The sequence below is a fragment of the Lissotriton helveticus genome, chromosome 3_1, assembly GCF_964261635.1.
Source record: "Lissotriton helveticus chromosome 3_1, aLisHel1.1, whole genome shotgun sequence".
In the NCBI taxonomy this organism is placed as follows: domain Eukaryota; kingdom Metazoa; phylum Chordata; class Amphibia; order Caudata; family Salamandridae; genus Lissotriton; species Lissotriton helveticus.
Genome location: NC_136061.1, coordinates 1,534,524,134 through 1,534,536,995, shown reverse-complemented (window position 1 = coordinate 1,534,536,995; position 12,862 = coordinate 1,534,524,134). Strand labels below are relative to the sequence as shown.

Below are 12,862 nucleotides of genomic sequence, written 5' to 3'. Positions count from 1 at the left end.
TAAAGAAAGGAACATCTAAGGAGGGACAGTGTAATGACGGAGTGCCTATCTTGTTATTAATAAATTTGATTGTTTTTGGGTCTTAGTAACGGTTGATCCAGAGAGGTGACCACTGGTAGCCTACAGGACGGTGATGTGACTCATTGATGCAGCATATTTGCATGACAGTCTCTTGTAAAGTGCCTTGTCTCTAGCAAATGTATGAAATTGTCTAAAGCCTGGCTCACCAGTTGATTTAATTTTGATTTGAATACACAAGTGAGTTTTTAATTTGATGTCTTTCCCTTTTCCCCCTCTCATTGTGCAGTTGGCCACAGCGTGTTGTCCATTAATGGTGCAGATGTCAGTGGGAAATTTACGGCTGATGGAAAGGAGGTGTTGGAATACCTGAGCAACCCCGCTAACTTCCCTGTTTCCATCCGATTCGGGCGGCCCCGTCTCAGTTCCAATGAGAAGCTCATGCTGGCATCTATGTTCCACTCGTGAGTAGCACTTTAGTGTCATCAAGTGGGTTGTTGATTCATGATGGCCAGTCTGCTCCACAGGTTGGATTCTGTCACTTCTTTAAGAGCATGCATTTGCTTACCTGGGGATCCAGGTGTAGTTCAGTGATGTTTCTGTATACTGGATATTTCAGGTGGACCTGTAGCATCTCCTTAACAATCCACTGTTTAATCAAATATTGAAAGAAGAAACAGTAGCTCTTGTACCATCATATGGTTAAAAGGTCTGTGGTTTGCGCACCCTTCGCTTCTGATTGGAAAGTGTATGTGGTGTCTTATGCAAGCCAAAACATATGTTTTGTCTGCATGCAAAAAGTTTGCATTGAAAATCTGGCCATTGCCATTTTTTCCTAGTAATCCGGTATCGTTGCAGGAATTTAGTTCTGCTTGGTCAGTGTGATAACTTAGCTTTCATTATAAATTTATATGTTTTTCCAACACTGCTCGGTTCTAGTCCTGATTCCTTTCTGCTCAACTCAATCTCATTTGTTGACCTGCTGTTTCCAACTCAATTATCCCATTCAGAATGCGCTTTCCGAACGGTATTTTATTTTGCAGGGCTTATGCTCTCATTGATAACAGTAAGTCTTTCAGGACTGCAGTGCTTTTTAGTTTGATGAAGGGGCACTTATTCTCTAGGCAGGGAAGATAACCTGCTGAGAGAGAATGCACATAGAAGGCAGGATTGCTTAGTTCAAGTTTCCATAATGGACTTTACACCTATCACAAGGCAGGTGGCATAGGGCCACACCCCTTCGCATTTTCCATCATTTATCTGTTTTCTTGGCTTTTTGAATCCCGCAGATTGTTTGCAATCGGATCTCAACTGTCGCCAGAGCTGGGAAGCTCCGGCATCGAAATGTTGGAGACTGACACCTTTAAACTGCACTGCTTCCAGACGCTCACGGGTGAGTTTATCTCTTCAGGGTACCGTCTGCCTCCATTCTCCAAGGTGCTCTTGGATTCTACTCTTTGGAAGCACAGGCAGGTATTGTTCCTATGTAGAAAGAGAAGGGGTGGGGGAATCCTATCGCCCGACGCCTGAACCATGTTGATTTTATAGATGGGCAAGAAGATATAATGTCTATTATGTCTGACAGACTAGTAGACATTAAATCATGTAAATAAAACAGCCCCTGGGCCATCTAAGGATCACAGCCAATCAGAAAAGGTTGCCGAGAGCCTTTGGAGGGCTCTAGCCAGTGATTGGTTGGGGGAGTGAAACGTCACTTAGTCTCAGCAACCAGGAGTTCGTGGCCATGGCAAGACAACACATTCCGGTAAAATAAGCACTGCCATAGTGCCCGTAGTGCAACACTTAGAGTGTTTAAAAGGGTTGTATTTTACTTGCAGATTGCTTTGAAATTAGATTAGACTTGGCGCGCCTGCTGTGAAGGACCGTGTCGAATGCATTGTCCTGGTGGCTGCAAAAAGCACAGGCTCTTATTGCTGCTATTGGAGCAGTGCTGTAAATCATGCCGACTGCCCACGTTTCAATTGGTGTGCAGAGCGGATTAAAACTCCCTTTCACACCAGACATGTGACACAGAATTTTCAGATTGGGCAATTTCCCTCTCAAATGGGCGATATATTTCCCATTTGTGTGAGAAAATGCTCAATTGGCCAGTGCCTATTTTATGGGCTTAATTTCGGCAGTTGTGCGCATTTTATTAAGCTGGACCCAAAACGCTAGGACTTCAAACTCCTCTGAATGCGGGTAAAAAATAATTTTGTTTTTAAATGTGAAAGTTTTCCATAGAACACAGTAGCCGTCTCAATATAATCAGGTAATGATGCTGAAGGTATAAAGTTAAAGCTCTTTGTCCAGGATTACACCACGATGTTAAAGCTTGGACGTGAGCCGGGATTAGAAGTCACATTTTCGGACTCTACAACCTGAATGTCCCCTCTGCATAGCACATATTTGATTTCTCGTGCAGCTGCCAATTTATTAGTGCTACTTTAGAAATAAATGAACGTGTCATTGTGTAAGGTAACTGGTGCTCATGTAAAGCGCTCCAATACCTTCAAGTCGAGTTCGCGCTATATAAAACTGAAAAACAAATGCCAAGGTCGTAGGCAACCGTATTCAGTCCATATTAAATTTTCATTGATCTTAGGGTGAAGGAAAAGTATGTCCTGCATCTTTCATTTAAGGGCCAAATGCCACTTTACAGTTCAAATGGCTGTGGGCACATGCCATCTGCTTGGAGCACCCTTTGTATTTCTTGCTTGAGTTTTCCTGGGTGAAGATCCTCCTTGAGAAGCAAGACATTCTTTGTCCCTCCTTTATTGTGCCCCAAAGTGAAACACCCACAGAGGGGTCACGAGGGACATTTCTGCCTGCCTCTTCCCCCCCCCCCCCCCAACCCCTTATCTCCACAATATCTGCACACAGCAGCAGTAAAGGCAAAACTTAACCCGGCGAGAACAGGCAGCGCAATGGCTCTTGTTCCACTTCAAAAGGTTTACGCTGTTTTTCCTCGTTCTCTTATCTACATCTCAGTGATTTGGTGAACCTCCCCCACTCTGTCAACTGGAGCAGGGAGCAAGGGCTGCTACTGGGCCCCACTCAGCCGGTCAGCCTCAAAATAAAGAGCAATTATTAAAAGTGTGACATGTAGCACTGTAATAAATGTCAGTGCTGCTTGTGTGCCCCAAATAACTGACCTGTTAAGAGGGGACCCCAAGTTAGTTTCTAAGGGTAGAGCAGCGAGCAAAGACCTACATGGTAGTGTGGTTCACTGGTTAGAGGAGGCAGACCCTGAAGCAGAGGTCAGACCAGGGTTCAATTCCCGACGCGGCAGGGTCTTGAGCCCAAAATATCCACGGACTCGATAATTCTCGTTTCGGTGCCTACTCGAATCATGGGTTCACACTCTGCAGCTCTGGGCATTAGCCTGCTTAATCTCCACTACGGCCCCCCCGCGGCGGGATGCCTGGCTTTCACCTTGGGGGAAGCCAGTACGGGTTCCCAAGGCAAGCGCCGAGATGCCTACGGGTAATCGAGCGCTATATAAGAACGCATAATAATAATAATAATGGTGGAGCAGGAACTCATTGCTACCAGTTTGCAACTTCTGACTCAAGCCGAGACCTGACTTGCTGCCTCAAGGCATTCTCGTTGTTTGTTCAGACATCTTTGACTTGTGTTTGATTAGAAATAATCAGTAAAACTGCTTTATTTATCAGAATAATGTATCCCCGTCCAGTCTTGAAATAGCTCGGACTAGGATATTGGAAACAAGTGAAATGGGGAGGTGGTGAGGAAGATAAGAAGGGTACCATTTAAGTAGAAGGGAAATGCTGATTTCACTTGACAGCAGTACAACAATCTGGTGGTGTGTTCAGTTGGTATGTTCTAGTTTATACACATATGCAGAGCTCTGTCAATGAACACAACTAGATCACTCTGTGTTTGTGTGAAACAGGGGGGCCTCTTAGAATAGCTCTGCCAGTGCACTTCAGTTCTGCCTTATGTGATAAATGATGGACCTTGCACAGCTCTTTCTAGATACCCACTGCCCAACCAGGCCTAATCTGATGCTTCTGTGGTACAGCACAGCTCTATCATGCGTCTCTCCACCTGTACTCAAGCTTTTACAGCAGTGTAGAGTCCATCTTACTTGGCAACAGTCATTTCCATGCTGATTTGTATACTCTCAGCAACTTCAGTATTGGTATGTATGCCACTCTGCAAATGTGCCTCAATCTAGACCTGACAAATGCATACTAAAACAACCATGGAGCCTCACACAATTTATTTATTTATTTTACGATTTCTAAAGCGCCTGGTGACCCGTAGGCATCCCCGCGCTATAAATCTATGTGGACCAGGAGAGGGGGAGGAGGGAAATGGACTATTTAGGAAACAGGAAGGTTTTAAGTTTTTTTCGGAATAGAGCGTGACAGGATTCCAGGCGTAGACTGCGTTGAAGAGAATTCCATCCTGTGGAAGCTTTGACCGCGAAGCGGCGACCACCGGTACGAGCCTTCTTGAATTTTGGTACAGTGGCCAGATGTTCGGCGTCAGAGCGAAGGAGTCTGGGGGCTTTGTAGGGGATAACCATGTCTTTCAGAGCGGCCGGACCAACCCCATTGATGAGCTTATGGGTGGTGCACAAGGCTTTAAACTCTACTCTCTGGCGGACAGGGAGCCAATGTAGGGCCTTAAGAGCCGGCTTGGCTGAGGCTCTGGGTGGGAGGTTCATAATGAGCCTAGCCGCCGCATTTTGGGTGCGTTGGAGTTTAGCCAGGGTGAATTCCGGTGCCCCAAGATAGATGGCGTTACTGTAGTCAAGCCTGGCTAAGATGAGCCCCTGGACCAGTAGTTTCCTGGATGGGAGAGAGAGAAGAGGGAGGATCCTGCGAACAGATCGCAAGAGACCGAAACAGGTGCCAGCTGTTTTGACAGCCTGAGTCCTCATGGTGAGGTCAGGTTCCAACCATACTCCTAGTGTTTTGATCTCTTTTTTTGGTGTGGGAACTTCACCGAAGGCGTCCGGCCAAACAGATGGAGGGATGGACGTCCATTTATTGCCCAGGAGCATGATTTCGGTTTTTGCACCATTCAGCCTCAGGGAGGATTCACACATCCAGGTGTGGATGTCCTGGAGACAGTTCAGCAGGCTGTCTGGGTGGTTATCCAGGTGGGACAAGGAAACGACGAGTTGAGTGTCGTCAGCATAATTTATTATTTTTATCCCATATGGGGTCACTACATCTTCTAGCGGGGCCATGTATACATTAAACAGGGTGGGACTAAGCGATGATCCCTGGGGAACTCCGTTCTTGAGTGATAGTGAGTCTGAACGTGAGTTACCGTCCCACACCTGAAAAGAGCGGCCGGAGAGGAAGGATTCAATCCATGCTAGTGCAGTTCCCACAATTCCTGCCCTGGCCAGGCGATGTAGAAGGACACGGTGGTCCACCGTATCAAAGGCGGCACTGAGATCCAGGAGGATCACTGCCACTGATCCTCCTGAATCCAGGATACACCTTGCCTCCTCGATGACGGAGAGGAGGGCAGTGTCCGTGCCATGGCCGGGCCGGAATCCTGTTTGGGATTGACGCAGAAGATTATTTGTCTCAAGAAAGTGGGACAATTGCGCATTCACTAGTTTCTCCGCAATTTTGCTGATACATGGGAGCAGCGAAATAGGTCTGTAATTGGCCATGTCATCCGGGTTAAGTTGGGGCTTTTTCAACAGGCCCTTGACAACCGCATTCTTCCAATTGGAGGGCACCGTTCCTTGGGAGAGAGAGGTGTCTATCAGGTAGGATTCTTTTGACGAGTTGGTGGCGTTTTTTATTCTGCTGTCATAAAATGCAGCTTTGGCTAGCTTAAGGGCTAATTTGTAGCGTCTTACCGAGCTGTGGTACATGTCTTTGTTACTATGGAGCCAGTCTTTTCACCACAGTCTCTCGGCCTTTTTACACTCTTTGCGGAGAGCTCTTAGATCGGTGTTATACCATGGGGCATGGCCCTTAATCCTATTTTTATTCTCCCGATTTTTAATGGGGATGATGCTGTCCAGGGAAGAGGAAATCCAGTCTCTGAACTGGATATCCGCGGTGGAAGGATCAGCCGTAAGACTGGGGGTCGTGGCGTCTAGGGCATTAGCCCAGTCTTCCACCAAGAGTCTGGCCCATGATCTGTCCTTGGTGTAAGTTGTAGGTTTTTGGGGTTTCTTGAATATCCCTGGTAGGTGGGCCGAGACCAGGAAATGGTCCGTCCACGGGAGGGGAAGGGAGTTTGTGAATTGAAGAGAAGGAATGTTCGAGAACACGGGGTCGAGCAGGTGTCCTTTCGTATGCGTGGCTCCTGAATTGACAAGGGAGAGGCCAAGGGCTCCTAGTTCACAGATTAGATCAGATGCCCCTAAATCGCGTGGGTCATTGAAGTGTATGTTAAGGTCTCCTGTTATCACAAAGTTAGATGTTAGGTGGGCCAAGGATGAGACGGTTTCCAAGAGAGCGGCAGAAAAGGGGCCGAAATGCCCTGGGGGTCGATACATCAGGAGGCCTGACAGGGAGTTGGTCGGAGAGAGCTGAATCGTAAAGAGGCAGCTCTCCGACCCTTGGCTCAGAACCTCGCTGGTTCGGCAGGCGAAGTAGTCTCGATAGATGATGGCTAATCCGCCTCCTCTACCCAGGGGGCGGGGTTGGGACATGATAAGAAAGCCAGGGGGTAAGGCCAAGACTATGTCCGAGTTAGAATGCCCAGTGATCCACGTTTCGGTGAGGAAAAGTAAATCCAGATCGTGATCGACAATCAGATGATTGATGAGTAGGGCGTGCTTGGGAAGCGATCTGCAGTTAAGTGTCGCTATTTTAAGGCCTGGGGGTGGGGCAACCCGGCTGGGGAGGATTAACTTTTCAGGTTTACAGGTATTGCAGCTAATATAAGGACCATTGGGATCGTTCATAATATGACAAGTGCTGTTTTTAGTTGGTCTGAGGCTGAGAAGCTCTCGGCGGCAGTAGCTTACCCTTTTGGTGGCAGAATCCGGCATAGAGTCTGGCCCAAGGCCCGGTCATGCGCGGACGGGCGCAGACGGGCTTGCCTTAGGCGCGCCTTCGGCACGCAAACGGCGCTCCCGCTGCGCTGGTATGGCCGGCACATTTGAGGTAGATGGAAATGGGCGTGGCCTCGAAGTGGGCGTGGCTGCCCTTCGAGCGGCGATGGCGGGTGGAGGGGAGTTTCCCTGTCTCAGCGCTCAATCGGCTGTGTCAGGGGGAATTCCGTGAGTCTGCAAGGCGCTAGAAGCGAGCGCTTTCCGTGCAGGTGGGTGCAGTTTTAAAAGCAGTGAAGAAGAAAAGTTTTCAATTTTAAAAATGGCACAAGATACAAACAAACACACCTCCGGCTTCCGCCTCAGAGGTCAACAACACAAGTACTTCCGAAGTTCCATGTAATTCATACCAGTGCACAGCACCACTGTTGCAATGCAAACCCATCTCTACCAATGCATCTCTACTGTGTCTAAAGTTACCTGATATTTAAATACTTGGCCCAACATAACTTCACCAAACATCTGTACTGTATTAGAAGCCCCTGTAATCATGACAATAGTGAAACCTCAAATAGCTCTGCAAATGCATGTTATATTTGATCATAGTCCAGGATGCTTTTGGTCATTGTGTGATCTTACTGTTTGCAGCAGGTGGATATTGTTTGTGATGACTGTCCGTTATTTGTGATATGTCTGCATGCTCTGGTATAGTCTACTAAACTGGATCATAGGTGTGGCTTGTTGGCGACAGATGTTCATTATTAGTGGTGATTTTTTTTGATTTTTTTAAGCAGCTAAGTACTGGTTGCAATAGTATAATATCGCTCGTCAAGGTTTTGGTTAACATTATTATTGCAAAGCATTTAATAGTTTACTGATTTTAATAAAACAAAAATATATTAAATATTTCTCTGCCATCCCTTATGTTTGATGTAGGAATGGGAGTAGGTGGGACAAATAGATTTTACAGGACATGTAGATCTCAGTGGCATTTTGTCACTTGGACAAGTAGATTATTTTGAAATTTCCACACCCCTGAAAGAGAATAGCAAATGGTACCAACTAAAGACTACTGTGTCCGTGGTAGCCTCACAGTCAGCTCTTCAAATTATTTAAACTATCCTGAGTTCAATTCTGATTTTGAGTATGGCTCCACATGAATGTGTATTTGCAGTTTTACTGCAACAGAAAGATGTTTTTTTAAAAAAAACATGTTTTTTGGAGTCTGCAAAACTTTAATTGGTGCCCTGTGAACTCTTGCTTTGTGTAAGGTAATCTGTTTCAATTGTGTACGGCTTGTTATGATGCATTTTGCTTGGTGGACTGCTCTGAGACCAAAGTGGACTAATTCAATCAGGATTTTAAGCAGTGATTAAGGTTGTATGAGTGTGGCACAGTTCCGGCCTCTCTGCCTCTCCCGCGTGCAGACTAGGTATGGCACGCAGCACTTTTGCTTAGTTTCTCATGATCAGACTTTCCGTTTACTCTGAAATGCTGCCTTTCCTACCCCCTAGTGCCAGATGAAGGCTTTGTAACGTTTTTCATTTTTATCTCAGGGATCAAGTTTGTAATCCTGGCTGATCCCAGACAGGCCGGCATTGACTCACTCCTTCGGAAAATCTATGAACTCTACTCAGATTACGCATTGAAAAATCCTTTCTACTCACTGGAGATGCCAATCAGGTATGGGGAGGCTGCCAGAAGCATGTGAAATGTGGGTATACTCCAAGTAATGATGCTGTTTTGCTCCAAGAGTGGGAATAATGTCAGTGTTTTTACACCCATAAAACAGGTTGCTATTCAGAGTCCAGCTACTGGAATCGCAGGATAATGCATAACAGGAATTCTAAAATAGCTTCATTCTGCAGCACTATTCTGCAGATAACTTTTCCCTGCTATTGTTGTTAAAATGATTCGTAGGGTAAAATTGGAATGCAATGTTACCCAGATCTTTTAAGAGAAATCGAACTTGGAGTGCCTCCACGATTGTTAGCAAGTTAAAAGGTACAACATTTATCTCCCAGCCCTTTCTGACTCCAAGTATTCCTGTAATGCAGCAACCTGATGGTTTCATCAGAATTCAACCAATGACTACAATGCACATAACCGCTGCCCACCAATTGAGGTGCTTGGGGGGAGGAGGGGGTGCTGTGGAGGGAATCACCGGACTAGTCTCCCACCTTAGGGAATATGTATTCAGGCGATCACTAACAGAGAGCACTCTCAGCACCAGTAGCAGCCATTGTGCATCATAAATGCCATAGGTCTTGCATAAGGGAGCTGACTGCACTCAGCACAGATCACTACAGAAAGTGTGGAAACTGTGTCCGTGGAGCTTCGTAATAGCCTACAGCGGCTTTCTAATAGCTTTTTCATTTGTTTCAAAATAATGTATTCATTTCCTCCCACATTGGATTTTACTATCTAAATTACAGATAATCGTTCTTGCAGAGGTCATTCTTTTCTTTATGTACGTGCAAGGAGCACCACAAGATGACTTAGACATGGCCTTACGCACTTAACACAAAATGACATATGTTTTTGGGAGGCCCCTTTCAGCTTGTCTACTTGGTAGGTTTGCTTGTTGTACAGCAGTGTAGCCATCTCAAGGTTGCAGCTCTTGGGGTGATTTGGATTTAGAGGTCCTGCTTGAGTGCTTACTTTTATTCTATGATATAAATAAGTATTTGTACGAATTCAGTGGACAAGTGACATTTTGTGGCCGGCATTTGATATCGCTTGTGCCTTGTTACGTATTTTGGGGGAGGTTCAATTTGAATTTGTCACTAAACCTTCAGGCGCGCTTCTGTTAGTGCGTGAAGTGTCTCTCTTCTTCTTACACTTTTTTTTCTACTTTCACTCTTTCAGGTGCGAGCTGTTTGATCAGAACCTAAAGGCTGCGTTGGAAATCGCAGAAAAGGCTGGAACCTTTGGCCCTGGTTCTTAAAATGTTTTGCTCCCAGATACCTTCTGCTCACCTATGTCTTCTTGGGCAAGGAGGTTGAGCAAACTGAACTGTTTTCAGCCCAGGCTCCTTCCCTGGGACTGTGTGTAATATATTTGTATTATTAAGCACTTCTATAAATTAACTTATGTTTTTCCTTGCTCGCTATTGTGCTCTGTAAATAATAAACATTGCATTGTAGAGCCGGCCTCTGTTCAGTACACCTGTAGTTGCAGTTTTTGTAGCTGATACAGGCAGTAGTACACAACACGTTCTCTCTGCATTTGCTCTAGGTAACTTGAAAATCATTACCAGGCTGCCCTCAGCAGCTGGCCTGCATGCAGATGCATTATGCGTTGGTAATGTTTGATTCATTGATGGCATTTATACTAGGCTTTCATACCACTTTGTGGGGGTTCCACTACACCTTTGCGGACTAGCAGGACTTTGCTTGTTTGGGAGCCAAACCCCAATATTACAAACTCCAATATTTGCTTAAGACAGTTCAACTTTGAAACCATTCTCATTAATCTTGCAGTAAGAGACCACTCTCCCCTTCAGTCAGACACATTTATCAGAGTAAATCAGTTTAAGAAACTGGGACCACTTAAGAACTGAGTTGTTGATCAAAATTTTAGTCATCAGGACTTGATAATACAGAAATATAGAATCATAACATAACCCTGCTCACTTAATAGAAGAATACTAACAAATCTCAGTGAAAAAGGAAAGTCTCAGAAAACTCAGGCAGAGCCTCGGGATTAAAATGAGAAGTTGTCCTTGATCTGTCCAAACCAGGGGTTTTTATACACATTTTATGCATGTTAATTAATAGAACTGGAAATTCAGCATGGTCTGCTCATGGTTCGATTTCATTGGTAAATCACTAACAATTACATACGTTTAAAAGGTTCTTGACGCGAACCCATTTCTTAAGGTAAGAGAAATCTTCTACTTGCTTCCTCAGCAACTACACTCTGGCGATGTCCAATCAAATATGAAACATGTATTAAACAATAGCCCATAAAGTGATGTACTTTTTCACACTTGCATCGAAACTTCCAGCGGAAATCCTTCAAAATGATACTTTAGCTACACGATGGAAATTTCATTCGCACTTTCTGTTCTATTGCTTCAGTATGTTAACGCCATTGCCATGTTCCACATAAACTGTGAGGAGAAAAGACTTGCAGCTGATTGGGAGGGGGGAATGAGCAGGAGCAAGATGAATAGAACTCTAGAAACTACATCCAGTTTGATTAAATCATCTCCTGATGGTGTGCTTACTAATTTCAGTGGAAAATGCCTCAGATATATGAAGAATAATGCTGAAATTGAAATGGATAATGAAAAGTTTAAACAAATTACTTCAATATATGAAGAACATTAAGTTTGAGGATAATATGTATACCAAAATGATTAGGGAGTATGTGGATAACATGAATATCAATTGTTGCTATGTGTGCACTTATCTCACTGATTCAGCTGGAGAAGGATTAATGTATGTATATTTAGAAATGTCATATGCAGTGTCCTGTAACATTTGTGTGGCTGTTTCTAATCATAAGGAGTTCATTCCTCCTTATTTGACAGATTTTAATGTCTTTAGAGAATTTATTAATGAAAATGATGCAAGGAAAAAAATATGGAGAGTATTTGAGGGCAATTGCACAAACACACAGGCATACTAACCTGAATAAAGATTATTTTTGTTCACCGAATAATGAGGAGCGTGATTTTATTAGGGAATGTAATCCTAGAGGAGGGAAAGTAGTGAGAAATTTAAAAGCACAAAAGATTGCTTTGAAAGAAATTGAAGAAGAAGAATGTATGCAAAAGTTTCCTCAAACTAAATGTTCATGCATTGATGTCATTTGTCAAACCTTTTATTAATTTGTTCGTGTTCGCATTACTCTTCATATAATAAAAAAATATTTTATGGATATTCTTGATTGATACTATATAATTCTCAATTTCAAAAAGAAAAAAAAACATGGTGTTTCTTGTTTTTCAGTCTGTCTGAACCACTCTCAATAACAATATTGGCTTTTTCTCATCTGGAAATAGTCCTCCTCAGTATCATCTACTTCTCTTCTTCAGATACTGTAGTTGGCTACACTCACTCAAGGGAAGCATATTCTCGAATTGTAATTCTTCTTGTTGGTCTTTTAGCAACTGGCAATTTACTCTCACTAGTTTCTTGATTCAATTGTCTCAACGTCTTTCTGGATCACAGTGCTTCACTTCTTTTTCTTGGAACCTCTTCATCTCTGCTGTTGTACTGCAGTTTTCCAGCTTCTGTTTTTGTAATTTTGACTTGAGCCCAATCCTGACCTGCGACTTGAACTAAAGCTGATTCTTTGATAAAAGTTGGCTTTCTCCAAAGTAAATCTCTTTCTTCTAAGAGGGGTTATTCTCACTTTCATTTTCTACTCTAAGTTGTCACTACTGTGATCAGAGACTACTACTTCTTGCTGATGCTCATGTGTTACTTTTTTGCCATGGTAGTAGCGCTTCACTTTAACTGGACTTCAGGCATTTCATGTTCTTCATCTGAACTTTAGCTCACCAAAATTTTTGTTTTTCACTTTGATTACCCCCAGTTTCAGAAATTTTCAACACCCTCCCATTCTCCCCCCAACCCGGATTCACGCTGCAAACCAATGCTTGGCTCTGACCTGGTTGAGCAGACTCTGCACTTAGATTATTCATGTCATTCACATCTTCAACTACTCTCACTCTATTCATGTGAGCAGCAAGTTCCACTGAGGCACACTTGACAGCGATATTTGTCTTTTGGATGATCTGGAAAGGACTTTTATATCTTTCGTCCAAGCATCCCTGCAAACCTGCTTCTGAATGACCACCCAATCGTTCACACTCGGACTGTGGCAGGGTGT

At 44.1% G+C, this 12,862-nt stretch overlaps 1 protein-coding gene across 1 annotated transcript in view; it reads left to right on the top strand.

Annotated features, from left to right (window-relative positions):
• The window catches only part of TRAPPC4 (trafficking protein particle complex subunit 4), a 32,879-nt gene extending 22,716 nt beyond the window's left edge, over positions 1–10,163 (top strand). The window contains exons 2-5 of the mRNA XM_078682212.1: positions 308–482; positions 1,308–1,411; positions 8,575–8,701; positions 9,887–10,163. Of these exons, the coding sequence (XP_078538338.1) occupies positions 308–482; positions 1,308–1,411; positions 8,575–8,701; positions 9,887–9,965 (485 nt within the window). The 3' untranslated portion in view covers positions 9,966–10,163. The remainder of the gene's footprint in view (positions 1–307; positions 483–1,307; positions 1,412–8,574; positions 8,702–9,886) is intronic.
• Positions 10,164–12,862: the final 2,699 nt, after the last annotated feature.